Source organism: Columba livia, chromosome 3, assembly GCF_036013475.1.
Source record: "Columba livia isolate bColLiv1 breed racing homer chromosome 3, bColLiv1.pat.W.v2, whole genome shotgun sequence".
Classification (NCBI taxonomy): Eukaryota; Metazoa; Chordata; class Aves; order Columbiformes; family Columbidae; genus Columba; species Columba livia.
Window position 1 is genome coordinate 91,590,264 of NC_088604.1, and position 19,145 is coordinate 91,609,408.

The 19,145-nt window shown below is 44.5% G+C and overlaps 1 protein-coding gene across 6 annotated transcripts in view; it reads right to left on the minus strand.

The window, feature by feature from the left end:
- Positions 1 to 14,608, minus strand: part of TTC7A (tetratricopeptide repeat domain 7A) — a 176,053-nt gene extending 161,445 nt beyond the window's left edge. For 2 of the 6 annotated variants that reach the window (XM_065059764.1, XM_065059766.1), the window contains exons 1-3: positions 14,246 to 14,459; positions 11,364 to 11,527; positions 9,555 to 9,723 (exon numbers count right to left, since the gene is read on the minus strand). In XM_065059764.1, coding sequence (XP_064915836.1) covers positions 9,555 to 9,723; positions 11,364 to 11,527; positions 14,246 to 14,405 — 493 coding nt within the window. In that variant the 5' untranslated portion in view covers positions 14,406 to 14,459. Of the gene's footprint in view, positions 1 to 6,642; positions 6,667 to 8,765; positions 8,823 to 9,554; positions 9,724 to 11,363; positions 11,528 to 13,678; positions 14,207 to 14,245 lie in introns of those variants that run through there. The other 4 variants (XM_065059765.1, XM_065059763.1, XM_065059767.1 and 1 more) reach the window with 4 other exon arrangements.
- Between the last annotated feature and the right edge of the window lie 4,537 nt (positions 14,609 to 19,145).

Sequence of the window (19,145 nt, forward strand, 5' to 3'; positions counted from 1 at the left end):
ATCTGATAGCAGTTAAGGAGACACCTCTGCTGGAGCAATGCTCTGGGGCACAGTAAACACGTGGAAGCAATCTCTTACAGCTTCACATCTGAAGGACTTTGCCAGCATCATCCATATCCATAAATCATGGCATGCTCCAAGAATTACATTTTCTCCCTGGTCTAAATACAACAGGCAGAAGCAGAAGAGGAAAAATGAAAAGTGGATGGGGCATAAGACAGAGAGATGGTGCTGACAACCAAGTACTGGGATTTATTCAGCTTGAGCTTATCTGCATCACTGCCAGGCAGCATCAACAGTAAGAAAGTTCTCTTCTAGCTGCAGCCAGACTACTCCACTTCCATGTGTACCTTCGAAGCAGGAGAGAAAACAGAAGAGTAATTCAAATCTTACTATGTTGATTCATATTGAGCACTCAAGTCAATTCTACTTAAAATTTGTTAGAACAGACATAGCCTGCAAGGACTAACAGGCTTGTTGCCCTGACACGTAAAAGATGGTCAAAGGCATCCAGAGTCTATTTCAGGGTAAACCACCACATGGAAATCCTCCCATAGCAACTGGACACACATTGTGCTACGCTACACAGCCCCGGCACGGGGACAGCATCATGGCCATCTAAAACCTACCTCTAGCTCAGGCCATCTGTGAGAACATTCATTTTCAGTAAAAGAAAACAAATGTAAGAGTGTAGCATGTTGTCTCACGTCATCACACGAACATTGTGCGCTTTGTTCTGCTTCCTCAGAAAAGGATGTGCAGCTATTCCTTTATCTCTTCATGCTGCCAACCCCTCAACTCGAAATCACAGTGCAGGAAGCAGGTAAGGTTTTGTGTGTGTGTGCAACCAGCACACGCAACTGTGCATGGAGAAGGGAGTAGAAGACTAACAAAACCTTACCATCAAAGAACCTAAATCATACTAACAAAAGGAACAAGAAGGTATTTTCTTTTTCCACTTTCCAAAACTCATTTCCAAAATGCATTTAGTGGCCTGCAGCTAACTCTCCTCAGAAGTCCAAAGTCACACCCATGCTGCACTTGTACATAGCAGATGGCACAAAACAAACTACTTCTCAAATGCAAACAGAAAAAAAAAGCATAAGCGACCGTATCTAACAGCAGAGAAGAGCTCATGGAGCGCAGCAGCAAAGCCTGCTTCCCCAGCTGCCATGGGAAGCCTAAGTGCATCAAGAACACCAAGGCTGGGCTTAACAGTTCTCTCACACCTGAGCTGAAATGCAGTGGCACTGAGGCACACAATTCACCAACATGAAACAGCTTCAGAGACATTGCTGTCACAACATAAGTGCAAATAAGACATACTAATACTAAGCCTTTTTATCAAGCTATCAGCATCTACAAACTGCAGCTTTTGCCTATCAGGCAGCTAGTCTGATATCAACATGAATAAACAGCATGCTTCCTGTCGGGCTGACAGAACTGTGCACACCAGCACTTTGAAGTGTACACCAGGTACAGAACAAAGCCTCTCTCCCTCTGATCTGAATTAACATTTAAAAGATGCAGTTCTTGTCAAACACAAGTGAAAACAAGTTCTGCCAACGGAATGCCTTACCCTCACAGTTACTGAGTTTTAATGCAATATTGCATGATAGAATCATTTCAGATGGAAGAGACCCTCATGATCATCAAGTCCAACCCTAACCTAACCTAACTCTAGCACTAAACCATGTCCCTAAGAACCTCATCTAAACGCCTTTTTATTTTTTTAGATTGGATATTAGGAAAAAATTCTTCATAGAAAGGGTTATGAAGCATTGGAACAGGCTGCCCAGGGAAGTGGTGAAGTCACCATGTCTGGAAGTGTTTACATTAGATTCTTAGGGACATGGGTTAGTGCTAGAGTTAGGTTATGGTTGGACTCAATGATCCTGAGGGTCTCTTCCAACTGAAACATACATCCTGGTGGCTGGGACTCACCTTTTCTAACAGTCAAGCAAGAAAATTAGTTCTATTATTCAGGCTTTGTTTGGAGAAACCCATCTCCCCTCAGAGATATGAATCTCACCCATTTTCAGTCATCAGAGAAGGATTCCAATATAAAGGAATTTGTGCCCTGCCCCTGACAGACCCTTGTAAAAAAAATAAAAATAATAAATGAAAAAGCAAACAAACATTCATTTTCTTCCATTGCAGTTCTAAATAGTCACAGCAGCAGGTGAAAATACCAACCAAAGTAACCTCACTGAGTAGCTGCCAGTAGAAGAAAAAGCAGGTAAGGATCAGGAGTAACATCTCAAATGCTTAGTTAAAGTTATAGGTTAACACGACTGCATACTGCCAAGAGTCAATCATCCTCATGATGCCTCTTACCACCCAAGAGCAATAGATTCATACAAAAAAAAGTGAAAGCAAAGTTGTAGATGGTTTTTCCTACAACCTTTATCGAAACCTACGCTTTTCTCTTCTTAACTTTGTGCCCAGTATATTTCTGGCTCTTCATGATCAACAGACTTTCCTAAAGATTATGAAGAATGCTGGTGTTTTCTTTAGGAAAGTCTCAGCTGCCCTCCTGAACACCATAAGGAATCCAAGCGCCTCAGCCAGCGTTGTTGCTTCCGAGGTGGGCAGGTTCCACATGGCTGTGAACTGGGACCCCAGGGAAGTCAGCACACTTCAAAGTAACAACTACATAGGATGATGAGGGTAAAGAAGATTTAGATGCTCAAGTAAAAGCCTGCAGGAAGCATGCCATGATGTCAACTGTGCCTAAGCGACACTGAAACTTACGGGGAGAGGCAAGGACAGAATTCAGACCTCTGGATATTTTCCTTGTAGTCTTGTGGCTACTGAAGAATAGCACAGCAACGGATCGTTTTTATGTTGACATGTGCCATTACACCACGCTTAGGGAACATCAGGAACTCTCATAAACCAGCCTGTGGAAGAGATCCCAAGCACAAGAGTATGCATAACCACAAAGAGGGCTTTTTTCGTGTCCAAGAGGCAGAATGCATTCCAAACGCTTGTCTGGAAAAAAAGGAGAACACACCTTGCAAAAAATTTTGCCCTCTGAACTGAAGAGCAGGCTCAGAAAAATGCACATATAGCCTGTCAAAAGGCTTGTAAAACATCACTCAAATTAACAATGCTCCCTGCAAAACTAAGTTAGAAGAGTAAATTCAAAATATGATTATGAAATAAATTATGACCCTTCAAAACTACAGTGTTTCCAAACACAGTTGATCTGTACTTGAAATTGCTCAAAGTACTGGCACTCAGAATCATTCCACGCAGCCCGCATGCCAGTACACTCGATAGTTTTGGTGTTCCCATCTTATTCATCAAAAACTAAGTGAACAAAAGTCTCACCCCAGAGAAGCCAACTGGAATTCTGTTTTCAGAAGGACTCTATTTAAAAGTAAGGCTGCTTAGGTGAAAGCCATAACGCAGAATAACCCATTAACATTATCTGAACAGAATATGTCCTTGCACTATGGGACCGGCAGCATTCAGTAAATGAAAAAAAATGAACTGGAGAAGTTATTGGCATAGGATCTGAAATAAGAGTTGGATGAAGTACTGAAATGCATCTTTAAAACAGAGGCACTCTCTTCTAGTATGGAAAACAAACCAACCAACCAAACACCTTTTTTTTCTCCCTTTCAGTTTTCTCCACTAGCTTAGTTCAAAGCTGATGAACAAAACTGCAAAATGCTGATGAACTAACAAAATCAAGCAGGAAAACTTTTTTTTTTCATTTTAATCTACAAATAATTAAAAAAATGCACACATGACAAGAAATTCACTCATTTATACTTAACAGAAACACTGAGTTAAAACACTGTCTGCAGCAAGTGAAATTCATTCGTTTAACTCAAAGATTCTTAAGCAAATTATTTAGAGAGGAGGAAAATGAATATTTATCAGAACTTAGCTTTGCAATAAAGGTATTTTTAACTGTACATTTTATTCCAATTGACAAACAAATGAAGCTGACTACAAATCTCACCAGGAAATTAACAATCCTGTAGAAAACCATATTAGAAAAATGAATTACACAAAAGCAAATGTCAAAATTAAAGACTCCAACGAAGTGTGTGAACAAGTGTGTAATGCATCTTCTGACTACCTACAATGAAATATTTTAGTAACAGCCTTAGGTTTACTGAAAGCAAAGCTACGTGTTTTCAATAGTTCTGCAAACCAACAAAATAAGAAATTAATTAAGCAACACAAGCACAAAGGAAGTTTAAAATAGATCATTCAAATTTTAAGGCTTCAGTTGGTCAATTTAAAATCATGATTAAAATCAAGTGGGAAGTTTTCAAACCAGTGAGTACCATTTTCCTTTCAGGACACCCCCACACAACCACCTGCAGTATTACAAACCCAAGACAAAGATTTCACATGGGGAGAAAGCCAAACAATATGCTTCCAAGCAACACATTATGATTGTAGTTTTAAAAGATATAATCTTAAAAGAAACAGGAAAACCCGAGCAGTTTGTCCCAAAAATGAACAACCAAAATATCCACAAAGAGCTGGACTTGACCCAGAACCCTGGATGCAGGCTCCAGGCTGCTTAGCATTATTAAGCTCAGGAAAAACCCTCACGTGGTAGATTCAGGGTTTTGCTTTCAGCAATAGCATTCACAGCTTTTAGGAGGGCTCTGCCTCAATACAGCAGTTTCTCATGATCTTACAGTTTTTCAGAAGTGTCACACTACAGATTTTTAAACATCTTTAAATGACATAATGGCTTCAAGAGCAAAATAAAGATTGCTCCGAGCCACCGAAATAACCAAGTATCATTTCCTTGTATGTGTGACTTGTGCTGGACTTATTACAACAAAACACAGACTACAATCAAGACTTCTCGCAGACACAGTACAAGCTTGTTCTCTCTACCTAGATTTCTCTAAGTTCTAAAAAGGTCAAGCTCACACTGCAGCCTTTTGACACAATGGATCTCTTTTCTAAAGTTTTCAAAAATAACCTATTAGAAACAAGTTTACAAGGGATTCACCTCACCCATCTTTAGACATGCACAAACAAGTTATTCCACAGCAAGCTCTCACAGTCACCAAAGAGGAGGCTGTATTGTACAACACCATGCACTTCATCCCTGTCAGATACCATTTGAAGAGGTAATGAATCACTCCAGAACTGCCAGCTTCTGACTGTACAGAGAGTTCAGACTGGAACTGCTCAAATTAAACCCACCCTGGGCTGAAAACAGCCAAAAACAACACAAAAATAACTGCAGGATGGTCTTTTAAACTCCTCCAGGGATGGTGAGTCAACCACTTCCATGGGCAGCCTGTTCCAATGCCTGACAACCCTTCCTGTGAAGAATTTTTTTTCCTACTAACCAATCTAAACCTCCCCTGGCACAACCTGAGGCCATTTCCTCTCATCCCGTCACTTGCTACTTGGGAGAAGAGACCAACACCCTCCACGCTTCAACCTCCTTTCAGGCAGTTGTAGACAGCGATAAGGTCTCCCCTCAGCCTCCTTTTCTCCAGGATAAACAGCCCCAGTTCCCTCAGCTGCTCTTCATCAAACTTGTGCTCCAGAACCCTCACCAGTCTCATCACCTCCTCTGAATGCTCTCCAGCACTTCAATGTCCTTCTTATGAAGAGGGACCCAAAACTGAACACAGGATTCAAGGTGGGGCCTCACCAGTGCCAAGTACAGTGGCACAATCACTTCTCTAGTCCTGCTGGCCACACAATTCCTGATACAAGCCAGGGTGTTATTGGACTTCTTGGCCACCTGGGCACACTGCCGGCTCATATCCAGACAGCTGTCTATCAACACCCCCAGGTCCTTTTCTGCCAGGCACTTTCCAGCCACTCTTCTCCGAGCCTGTAGCGCTGTCTGGGGTTGTTGTGACCCATGTGCTGGACCCAGCACTTGGTCTTGTTAAACCTCATATAATTGGCCTCAGCCAAGTGATTGAGCTGGTTTAGATCCCTCTGTAAAGTCTTCCTGTCCTCGAGGAGATCTGTTTCCAGGTTACCACACTCTAGGTGGAGGAAGTCCAGTGCCTGGCCTGGCAGCTGATCTGATGGACACAGGGAGCTCCTCCACACGGGGCTGACTCACCTTGCAGCAGCTCTGACACCCTCACACCCTGACCACAAGCACTGCAGCAAGCCAAAGGCACTCTCCAACATTACAAAGATAGGACCCACGTGCCACATCAACCCTGCCTGAGCCTTCATCACTCAGGCCAGTAAGAGCCTCCTTCAGTTAACACAGCTCTCTGCACACTCACACACAGCACAGCAGGAAAAGGCTGCACAACAAAAACTGCAACAACACAGGAGCCTTTCTACAGACTTAGCATTTAGGTATGCAGAAGCCCTGGCTAGAGCTATACCTTTGTCAAGGTTAGGTTGTGACCTGCTCCACTACCAGAAGATTTATCTGCTGGGAGCAGAGATCTCTGCAGGGTTTTTGCAGCAAGCACAGCCAGAGGGAAACCAATGGGCTCTGGAAGTTACATATGTTGTTCTGAAGTCTTTTTGCTTGCTTACTTGTTTCAAATGGACACTAGCAGGTAACGAAGCCACAACATGTCCCAAGAGAACTAGAAGCAAAAGGAGAGCAAGTTTGCTTACTCAATACTGTTTTATGTAACAGACAGAACTGCTTGCATCAGAGATTACCTGCAGTACTGTGAACTGAGCAGAGGTTTCAAGGAGGAACTAACTTGACAGAGGATGAAGAAGAAAGAGACAAGTACAGACCAGCCACCTATGAACTAACCAGAGGTTAAAATTAGCCATCATGAAAAATCAAAACAAAAAAACAAAAAAAACCCCAAACAACCAAACAACAACAAATGAAACTTGTCAGAGCTTCACTCACAGTGCCCACAGAACTTCTCGCAACAGAGGGATTTAGAACAGGACAAGCAGAAGCAATAAGTTGAGAAACTGGAAGAGTCTTGCCCTCTCTGCCATTTCTCCTGTGACCTGCCAACTCCTCAAGTCCCTGCATTTATAAAGAACTTCAACATTTACTGCTTGATACTCACCTCAGGTGGAAATCTACTACACAAGGAAAGAAACTTTTTCCCTGTTCAACTTCTGCAGTCCAACCATAAGGATGCAAATCCATATTGCTTTTTACCACAAAATGAACTGACTACATGCTATAGACCTCCAGAGGAAGACCCCAGAGATTTAGTTCAGTGTCCAGTCTTCAGTGTTGTGGAGCTCAAAAGATGCTCTAAAAAAGCAATCTCAGTTTTGCTGGTTCACATTTCATTTCTACCACTGACTTCATCTCACAGTGTATCCCATAACGTTCTTATTACATTTTTGTTTGTTTCCAGCAGTAAAATGATAAATCTGAGTGCCTTTGATTTGATTTTTCTTTCTTCCATGGCCTTTCCAGCATAATCGTGAGTGCTTGAGAACCTACACTGTCATTCTGCATACAGGCACAACCCAGCAGTACTAGCTACACAAAACCAAGGAGGTTTCAGGTTTATAATAAGAAGTAATTCTAAGTTCTGGTGTTTACCTAATGCTGGATGAACAAGGATATTCTATTAAGTGCTTTCTCCCTTTACTGAAAATCTGAAGAAATTAAGCAGGGAACCTAAGTTCTGCCCGGAAATAAAGACAGGACTATGGCTTTTCAGAATCGTTACCTAAATGGCAACAAACTTTTGCCCTGCAAAAAATTTACTACCTGTAATGTTCAAGAGAGTCTTTAAATATTTCAGCTTGCCCTCTGAAGCTAATAGTAGTCCAACCAAAGGCAATAATATGGTATGGATCAACATATGTTCTGCGGAGATACCAAGTGAAAAATGGGACAAAGAAAAATCTTTAGCATAAATGAATTTTAAATAATTCAACTCCATGCAGTTACTTGCCCTACCTTGCAGAGGTAGCCCGGACTGACATGTTTTGAAATTAAAATTTAAATCCACAGAACTATTGTCATAGTTACCTGTACAAATTTCTAACATTTGAGGGCTTATTTCTCTAAGACTGAAAGATCAAGTACGTGGCACGAAGAACAGTGATCCTGGCCGGGAGTGCCCTCTCCAGCCTCAGCTAGACAAGCTCCACTCTGCTGGACTTTGTCAGAAACTTTGTTAGAATACTGAGTGACCCTGGATATCGTGGCTAATCTGAAAATAATCATTATGGAGGACAAAAATTGTGCAACAGTAATAGCACAGAGGTTGCCCTTACAGTTTACACACAAACAGAAGGGCAACACAATATTTACATTCTGTGATAAACCATATGGAAAAAAACACTAAAAACACACAACCTAGCCTGATCCTCTGAGGCAAACACCCTCAATATCTTCATATGCAAGTGAGGTAGTCAATACCATAGAAGAGGCCCTACAGGAACAGTGTTATTCCATCAGTGTTCATGTGTACCTTATTACATTCACACCTAAGCAAAGGTCTTATCCAGTTCCCAGTGAGGACAGTGCATCTCCTTCAGACTCTGGAATGCACCAATAGTTGCTCTCACATACACTGCTATGAATGCACTGGCAGTTACTCACTCCTCTGCACCATGCAAGTGTTAGTGCCAGTTACGAGTAAATTAGTCCTACTTCACAAAAGCTCATTAACGAAGCAGATTCAACCAGTACTGCAGAAAACAAAACCAAAGCAAGCAAAGCAGCACAAACAGGTTTTCAAAAAAAGCAGAATGACTGTGTGAGATCATAAAACACCCAAATTACTATCAGTAATACTAGCAGCCCAGTCAAACAGTATTTTGGGTTGATTTGGTTTCACTCTTTTACATACCAGTTGAAGGTATCTGATCATCAGAGTTCTCATTCACCTAATTAGCTGGTGGACATGCTGAAAAGAGTAGAAAGCAGTAGATAGGTAGCAGTACTTGAGCAACATTTATAAAGGAACTGAAAGCAAATGAAGGAGAAGATTACTGATCTTTTTTCCCCCCAAGTCAAAAACCGACTAGGGTCTTCCTTTCCCCCACTCAAAACGAAATGCAATTTCACTACCCATAGAGGCAGGTTTTTATTAGGATCTCTCAAACAGTGCAGCATCTGTAAAATTACAAGGGGGAGGAGAGATTCCTGTTTGTACATAGGGTCTGATACTGTGTGACATGCATTGCAAAGATATACTATCTGCTTTGAAAGCACATATTATGTTAGTCCAGAGTCTAAAACTTGGAAACATCATCCTTGCTTAATTCACAGAGATCACTACAATTTACAAGTAGATTAACTCTAAGAGAAAACATAGGCTGTAATTCAGCTGAGTGCTGAATTGCTTTCCATTTTCCCAAAATGGATACACAAGCTCAAGTGTGTCGCTGACTTACAGCCAGCACTTAACCACAAGATTTCCAATTTCAAGTTCTTCTTTACAAGCCAGCCAAGTTTAAAAACCATGGACTAAGACTCCATAATGCCTTTAAGTTTAAACTACACAGACCAAACCCAGTGGGATCTTCTAGAGCATACAACATTGCCCTAACTATGCTCCAATCAAATCACTTCAAGAAACACTTTCAACTTTAACCTAAACACAGGATACTTCCAATATGCATACATGGTCCTTTACCTTTAATAACGAAGGCTTCAGTTACCAAACGCAGCACGTACAGAGGTTCATCTTTTGTTGGAAGGTCATCAATTCCTGCTTTTGCATACATGCTGATGGCATCTCTGTAGGATCCCTCCACATAATGAAGCTTTCCTAGGATCAGCAGAGCCTCTGTCATATACTTAGGCTGAAAAGGAAGGGGGAGAGGAAAAGAGTGTTTATGTGGTAAAATACTAGACAGAAAGAATGAGGTACTCCAGAACAAATTAAGCAGATTCATAATGCTTTCCTCTCAACATTGCTAGCAAGTAGCATTGCTCTGCAAGTAAAAACAGGAAGGATTTAAGTCTCTAGAGATCTTAGGGCTATGCTCATAAAAAGCAGCAGGCAAAAATGGTCAGGCAACTACTTTAGAGTTCAGTTTGGAAATACACATAAGCCACCTCTTTGGTTCCAGCTGACCTACTATACTGATTCGACAGGCACAGATAGCACATAAAAGCCTGGAATTGTCAGAACTACCTACATACACACCAAAAAAATCCCATGTTTTTCAACTAGGCATAAAGCGTCACTTTTTAGTCAAGTGCTCCCCTCTCCTCTGTATGTTTAATTGAAGAGCAAGAAAGCTTCCGAATTACCTTACGAAGGAATTTTCAGGAAGCAGCAGAAAAACAGAAGGCATGCTTGCTATTTCTAAGATTTGTTTGGTTTCTTAAGGATTGAAAACATACATACAAAACTGCGTAACAAAAAAAAAAAATCTCAGTAAAATACACTCATTCAGGCAATTTTTATGCTTTGGAAAGCTTCCTACGCCTTCGCACTCTTTTTAATATGTGCCGAAAACACAGGGTCAATACTGCATGAGTAGCCAAGTCACCGCTAACAAAGAAATAGTAATGGCAATTTGTGCAGCCAAACCTAACACCTGTAAGAATTCAGTGGTTCTGGCTGTTACTCGGGCTAAAGCATAAAGAAGGGTTGGATGGACTGCCCTTCCTTCCCCTCCTCCTTTTCACTTTTTAAATATGACAACTATCAAGAAGTTAGGAACAAGGAATTCCTCTAGAAAAGCTGCTGCATGGTTGCTCCCTGGAAATTGACATGATAAAAGGATAACATACACTTCCAAGCTAGCTAGCCTGCAAGTTTCAAGACCAAAAGTAGCGGAAGTCTACAACAGACTGTTGTAATTCATCATCTTTTTAAAGGCAGTTAAGCAACTGTGTGTCCAAGGACACCAACACAGCAGCAGCCATCAAGGCAGAGTCATAAAACATTCCTAAAGCTTCGCAGTTGAGTTGACAGGCAGCTACCAACCATGCACCCAGACCACAAAATAAAAGCATAACTTTGCGTACCTCCTCTGGCAGAGACTGAAAGCAACGCAAGGCTGTAAATCTGGTGTCACACCACAACCTTAAGTGTCTGACAGCAGCCTGCAGCACATTTTAGTTCTGATGCGGAGCTGACCAAGTGCAAACAATTCCCTCAGACCAGGAGCAGCAGCCGGTCACGCAGCTGTGCTGGCCTGACAGAACTGTTATGTGGCTGTGACCTACCACCCCAGAGAATTCCCAGAAGTTTATCCTGTTTTTTTTAAATAAAAAACAAACAGGATATATATTTGTACCACATAATTTGTTTGCATATGAAAAAACAAGTCTCCCAATAGAAGACACAGCAAAGGCATACTGAACTAGCAGCACAATACAGCACTGTACGTACAGGGACATGAACATGCAACACCAACATCTTGTACCAGACTAATAATCACATGAAAGAAGCATCCAGGTGGCAGGAATTATAACAGAGCCCACTTACTCGCAGTTTTCCTCTGCTTAAGATATTGGTCAAATACTGCTTGGCTTCACTCAGTTTCGGCTCATTTTTCTCTGACAGTGGAATGGAGTCCTTCAGTTTAGAGAAGTTTTCCTTCAAACATTCTTCCAGCAGAGCCTCTGCAAGCAGCATATTCCCATAGTCCTCTGAAAGCACATACCAACCAACAATAAACATAACTTACTGCTGTACTGTTGATAAATATCATTACAAAAGCAAAACAACACACCTTGGAGACACACACAAACAGTAACTCAAACGAGGGGGTAAGGAAGAAGTAGCAGACAAAGTTCCATTAACTTCTAGCTCTTAGAAATAGTATGTTTCCTATGAAAAAATAAAAGAACATTTCTGTTTAACTTGAAGATTTTCCTTCAATTTTGAAAGCACGGTTCATTCATGTGTTGTCACTAATATAACAGTTAAGAATTTTCACCATGAAACTCACTTTAAAAAGTATAACACCAATCTTTGCAAACATTTAAGTCCATGTTTTAGATTTACAAACGTAGAAGCATGAAATGCATGCTTTAGATTACAGATATGCAATGAATTTCATTGCAGAAGAGTAACCACATCAGAAACTTTAAAGATTTCCCTGAAAGTTCACAGAAAAAAAAAAAAGATAATTTAAACACATTCAATACATCCACTACTAAAAAAACACAAGGCGTGATTCAGTGATATAACTAACAAGCCACATAAAAATATTTCTACATTAAAATCCATTCCAGTCCACAGTTCCACAGAAGGGAAACTCAAATATAGGCAGTAGCACTGGATATGGCATGAGGCATCATGCGATGCTGCAATCATGCGCTGAAAAAAGAAGTTTCATTTGCCAGGGTACTTGGAGTTCTTGCATGATGGGTCCAGTTCTGCAGTTCATTTATTCATTAAGGTAGCACCTCAATCACCTGAGTAATGGGTCAAGCTGGGTAAGAAAATCTTCGTAAAACAAAGAGCCAAGGCCTACATTTCATATTTACTTCACGTTTCCAAGTCTGAAATTCTAGAATGTGGGAAACACAATAATGTAACTACTTCTATATTTCCAGTCCATGAGACAGCTTAACCCCACTTACTAGCTATACATTACATAAAGCATTAATAATCAACTTGTGGGGTTTGGGTTTTTTTTTAGATTTTTTGTTCTTGTGGCTTAAGTGTTCAACTGCATATCAAATTATAACCATAACATTTTCCTGCTAAACTGCAGGTCTACAACTAACTTGCATGAACAAAGTATCTGTACATAAAACGGGAAGTGTTAAGTGTTCAAGTATATTTTCCCTCAGTCTTACATGTATTCTTTTCTACACAACACTGAAGAGCTTTCGAGTAGCCACTGATCTCTTAACCAAACCTAAGGAATTACATAAGATCTTATACAACCAAGAAATAAATATACGCAATCTCTCCAATACTACTACTAAAAATCCTATCTAGGCACGCACACTACGATTCCTACAAACACAAAACTGTAGCTAGTCCCTTGGTGTAAGAAAAGTTCTGTAGCAATAACAAACCATTACTCTCTCGTAACTAGCAAGTTACGAAGACATAGCAGCAAATTAACAATGTTTTCACAGCAAACATACTGTTGTTATGCCTCTTAATTACATGGGAACAAATGAATACGCGCTCTTCAACTCTTCAACTTCAACTTACCCTGAAAGTGTACAATGATCTCTGCACCCAGGAAGTGCTACTGAAACCCGACTGAAGTTCAAAGGTTGGCCGTGTTGTTCTCAACACGGGGCTCCATCTGCATCATGTAGACTCTTGAAAACCCTCGTAAATAAACATGTAGTAAGCTACCAACATCCCCCCCTGCCATGCTTTCCCACTGTGACACTTATTGCACTCCAGCAAGCCACTCCAGGGACACATCCCAGAAACACTCCCCTAAAGAAGTCGGTTTATTCATAGAAATAGCTTATCTGGCTTCAGTGGCAGAGCCTCTCACACCAGCGCGGTGGCGAGGACCAGGTCCTCTTCACAACCTACGGTTGCTGACCACGGACACAGAATTTTACGTTTCTAAGTCAGACTGCCTCACTTCTTACAATCTATTTCATTTAAAAATAAGCAAAGTAGTGTGTTGTAACAGGAAAGAAAAAAAAAAATAAAGAGAATACATTTGCTATTTATGGAACATGTCTTACATGTGAAGGGATACTTGGATGAGCCCAAGCCTTTAAATAAAGCAGTCGCCCTCAGAAATGCAGGGAGATAACTTAGGAGCATCCAGAGCGGGTGGGGAAAGGGCAAGAGAGAATCAGCACCACACGTACCGAGAAGCTGAAGAGAGACGTTTGCAAACATGGGTGACTTCGGGCGGCAGCCCAGCCGAGCTGGTGACATTAAAGCACGGAGCTCAAGCCGCCAGCTGCCTCCAGGTGCTCAGCGAGGTGAGGGCAACACCCCAAAGGCGCAGAAGCCGCCGAGCGAGCGCTGCTGCCCCTTCCTCACAGGACAGCCCCGCGCAACCCGCTTCCCGGGGCAGCCCCGGGGGCTCGGAGGCGCTGACATGAGGAGGAAGCAGAGACTTTCCTTCCTCAACGCCGGCTCCCGGGCTCCGGCCGCATCAGAGCCAGCCCTGCCGCCCGCCGCGGGGCCGGGGCGCCTCCGGGGGGACACGGGGCGACACGCCACTCCCTCCGCCGCTGCTCCCCAGCCCTCTCCCGCTGCCCCGGGACACCGGAGAAACGCACGTGCCGCCCGCATCAGCCCACCGGGCCGGGGCTGCCGAGCCCCAGGCGGCGGCACGGACCGACAAGCCGACCCCACCGACGCCCGAGCGGTCCGGTAACGGCGGCCGCCTGGCCGCTCTGCTCCGCTCCGCCCTGCCCGCCGCTTACCCGCGTCCTGCGCGCTCCCCGCCGCCGCCTTGCGCGGGGGCCGTGCCGGCGGCAGCAGCTGCTGGGCCAGGTGCCGGAGCTGCGCCCATTGCCCCTCCGCCCGGCACCGCTCGATCTCCCCCTCCAGCTTCACGTGCAAGTGCAAGCCCTTGGCCGCCATCTTAACGCCGCGCCCGCCCCGCCCCTCCCGCCCGCCTGGCAGGAGTCCCCGGCGGCAGCGCCCGGGAGGTGCCGGCAGCGGGTGCGGGGCCGCGGCTCCGGGCGGACCGGCCTGGATCCCACCCGCTGCCAAGTGCCCGGCAAGGCGTGTGCGGGCCAGACGGTTCCCCAGTAGACCCCCGTGCCTGGGGACGGCGGCTTCTTCACGTGGCCTCCAGACACGGCCGCCCCTCGCTCGACGCCTGGGCCGAAGAACCGCACCCTCGCACGGGCAGGGCGCTGCCCGCCCAGGGCGCTGTGTCGACCCGCCTGCCGCACGCAGTGGCTGCGCGGCGCCCGGGAAACACCGGCACTGCTGCGGTGCCACTGGGTTTCACAGAATCACAGAATGGTAGGGGTTGGAAGGGACCTCTGGAGATCATCTCTTCCAACCCACCTGCTAGAGCAGGTTCACCCAGAGCAGGTGGCACAGGAATGTGTCCAGGTGGGTCTTGGATGTCTCCGGACGAGATTCCGCAACGTCTCTGGGCAGACTGTTCCAGTGCTGTCACCGTCAAAGCAAAGAAGTTTCTCCTCATATTCATAAGGAACCCCTCATGGTTCAGTCTGTGCCCATTGTCCCTTTTGCTGCCCTGCCACTGGGGCCCCAGGGCTCCCTTGGTGGGAAGGGCCAGGATCAATGCTCCCTTACCAGGTCACCTGCACCCCACACCCCCTTCGTCAGCTGTTCCTGACACCCACTGCAGCCCTTGGGAAGCAATTTCAGCACAGAGCGACCCGCTGATGTACAAGGAAGGAGCCAGTAGGCTCACACCACTTCCCCAGGCCTGCATTTTCTCAGAGGGTCGATAACCCCTAGAGGCAAAAGCAACTGCTATCGAGGCACCAAGCACACAAGTAATGAGGCCTTTGACATGTGGTGAGAGGGTGAAGTGAACAAAGTTTATAAACTACAGAGGGTGATGGTGCCACAGTTCCCAGTCCCGGGCAGGGAGAACACAACGGTTCATTTGTGGAAGGGGCTGTCGGGATGGGAAGGTGCAGGGCAAGCCGGGGATGGCCACAGTCACACACCGGCCTTTGGCTGCCCCTTCTAGCTCTCCTGGTGCCAGCACCGCTGCCGCACCTCATCTCACAGAATCACAGAATGTTAGGGATTAGAAGGGACCTCGAAAGATCATCCAGTTCAACCCCCCTGCTGGAGCAGGAACACCCAGATGAGGTTACACAGGAAGGTGTCCAGGAGGGTTTTGAATGTCTCCAGTGGAGGAGACTCCACAACCCCCCTGGGCAGCCTGTTCCAGTGTCTGTCACCCTCACTGAGAAGAAGTTTCTTCTCAAATTTAAGTGGAACCTCCTGTGCTCCAGTTTGAACCCATTACCCCTTGTCCTATCATTGGTAGTCACCGAGAAGAGCCTGGCTCCATCCTCGTGACACTCACCCTTTACATATTTATAAACATTAATGAGGTCACCCCTCAGTCTCCTCCAAACTAAAGAGCCCCAGCTCCCTCAGCCTTTCCTCATAAGGAAGATGCTCCACTCCATCATCTTCATTGCCCTACGCTGGACTCTCTCCAGCAGTTCCCTGTCCTTCTTGAACTGAGGGGGCCAGAACTGGATACAATATTCCAGATGGGGTCTCACCAGGGCAGAGTAGAGGGGAAGGAGAACGTCTCTGGACCTACTGAGCACCCCGCTTCTAATACAGCCCAGGTACCATTGGCCTTCCTGGCCACAAGGGCACAGTGCTGGCTCATGGTCATCCTGCTGTCCACCAGGACCCCCAAGTCCCTTTCCCCTACAGCCCTTTCTTTCCTCACAGCCCCTTGCAACCAGGCTCCCTCCATGCACACTCCGCACACCCTGACACCCTTCGCCCAGCATCATGGGCCTTAACCAAGGCCAACCCCACACCTGTTCCCTCACCTGACCCCGGCCCAGCCATTACCGTGGCAACGCCGCCGCCCTCTCCCTGCCTCCTCAGCCCACTGGCCAGCCCACAGCCCTCAGCCCATCATTTTCTTCAAAACGTATTTTTATAGCATATTTTAATGTATCTTTCATTTACTTTGCTCCCAGGATGTTTTAGCATAGCCCTGGTCATGAAACAGAGCCCTACAACCTTGAGTGGTATAAAACCTCTTCCAAAATGCTGGAGTATTCACAAAAAGCTTAAATTCTAAATATGTCTGCAATGTAATAGCAATATCACACAGCTGGTACAAACAGGTACATGAGATCCTAAGCCACTTGGGTGATAACTTCTTGTTGCAGGTCCTGAGGGAACTGTCCAGGAAAGGTGACTTCCTAGATTTGCTACTCCTAACAGAGTGGGTCTTGTGAGTGAAGTGGCAATTGGTGGCTGCCTTGGCCTCAGTGGTCACGAAGCAGTCAGATTTAAAATTTGTGCTAACAGGAGGAAAACTGGCGGCAAGTCCTCAACTCTAGATATGAGGAGAGCAGATTTCAGGCTGCTCAGAGAACTACTCAGTAAGATTCCCTGGGAAGAAGCCTTTGAAGGTGCTGCGGTTGCTTGTTAAGTACCGTCTACTAAAAGCACAGGACAAGGCACTTCCAAAATGCCAAAAGTCTAGCAGGCAAGGCAAAAAGCCAGCTTGGCTGAGCAGGGATCTTCTTGAAATATGGCGAAAAAGAGAAATTGTATGGTCAGTGGAAGCAAGGTCAGGCATCACGGGAGGACCACAGAGATGCTGCTCACCACTGTAGAGACAAAATTCGCACAGTCAAAGCTCCGTTACAATTGAAGCTGGCCAGTACTGTGAGGGACAATAAAAAGGGCTTCTTAAAATATGTTAATGCCAAAAGGCAAACCAGAAATAACATTGGCCTGTTACTCGATGAGCATGGTCACCTCATAAACAGCAACACAGACAAAGCCGAGACGTTTAATGCCTTCTTCGCCTTGCTCTTCAACACTGGAGGTGGACTTGGGGGTCCCCATAGCCCTGGGTCAGAGAACCATGGCTGTGTGAACAATAAACTCCCAACCAATCCAGAACTTGTGCAGGATTTGCTGCTCCAGCTAGATCCCTACAAGTCGATGGGGCCTGATGGGATTCATCCAAGGGTGCTTAAAGAGCTGGCCATCACAGCAAGACCTCTCTCCGTGGTTTTCCAATGGTCCTGGGAATCTGGAGAGGTCCCAGATGACTTGAAGCTGGTAAATGTTGTTCCAATCTACAAGAAGGGCAACAGGGATGACCCTGGCAACTAATAGCCTGTCAGTCTCACTTCTGTGCCTGCCTAAATTATGGAGAAGATTATTCTGGGAGTTACTAAAAAAATACCTGAATGGCAATGCAGTCATTGGTCCCAGCCAGCACGGGTTCATGAGGGGAAAGTCCTGCTTAACAAACTTGATTTCTTTCTACGACAAGGTTACCCATCTAGTTGACCAAAGGAAGCCTGTCAATGTGATCTTTTGGGATTTCTGTAAAGTCTTTGATACTGTCCCTCACAGCATCCTCCTGGACGAGATCGACGGAACCAATGCAGGGCAGAACCAAAGTTCAGGGTCACGGGGGTGCTGGGGAAGGTAAAGGAGGGGACACCTGGTGGGGGAAGGGATTCCCTGTGACACAGGGCGGAACCAATGTTGGACGGAACCAAAGTTCAGGGTCGCAGGGGTGTGGGAAGGTAAAGGAAGGGACACCGAGGAAGGGATTACATGTGACACAGGGAGGAACCAATGTTGTGAGGAACCAAAGTTCAGGGTCTCGGGGGAGGGGGCGGAGGAAGGTAAAGGAGGGGACACGGTGCAGCAGGTGCCTGTCACTGGTTTGTGGGGGACTGTACATCCCCGCCAGGGACTTTCCTGTTTCTGGTGCCGCCTGATGGGTGAAGGGTTGTTCTTGTGGGCAGGTTTGGATGTGATTCCAAGGTCAATGGTTTCTATTATTTTAATTATAACTACTTATTTACTGTCAAACATTGAGAATAAAATATTAAACGAGTAACTAGGAGAGTCTTTGGGAGTAAATGGTGCCTATAATCTACTCTGGCTATTACTTAAAACTCTGCAGACAGTGATTACCGCCAATTTACATATTAAAATTTAAAATAGCAGAATATAAATACTGCAGCACTAATTGGAAGTAATACCTGTAGAGAAAAATCTCTAGTTCATACTAAAAGAAATAAAAAAGTGTGCTAGTTAATCCACTTAGTAGTAAAGTAGCGAGGAAAACATTGGAGTGTAAATAAATACAAGAAATATGATTTAGAAACCAGTAATGACTAAATGTAATTGCAGCTATTACTTAACGAACTAGGCAGTAATTATTCCCAATCTGTACTGTCATTAAGACAATTACTAGTTTGGAAAATAGTCCTTTTTAAATTATAAAGGCAGAAAACGAATTGGAGGTCATTAGTAGCTTCATTTAAACATAACCATTATTAAATAAGTTGCAGACGTGAATGACTCTGTATCGGAAACAAAATAAGGGAGTTTTAGATTTTAAGCCCAGTAGGATTGGAAACTAATCGGGAGTGTTTAATGCTTAAATTATAACACAGCCAGAAGTAAGTTTGGAGGCAATAGTGCCTCCCGCTTAGAACCAGAATAGCAATGGAAGCTTTAGGTTTTTAAAGACGGAGAAATGAAAAGGAATCATTAAATAATGGACACGTGTAGGTATTAAAAAAATCGCCAGGTGGTAAAGATTCCCAACATAACTTTAAAAAGATTTAGGTGTAAGATAAAAGTAAAATGAGA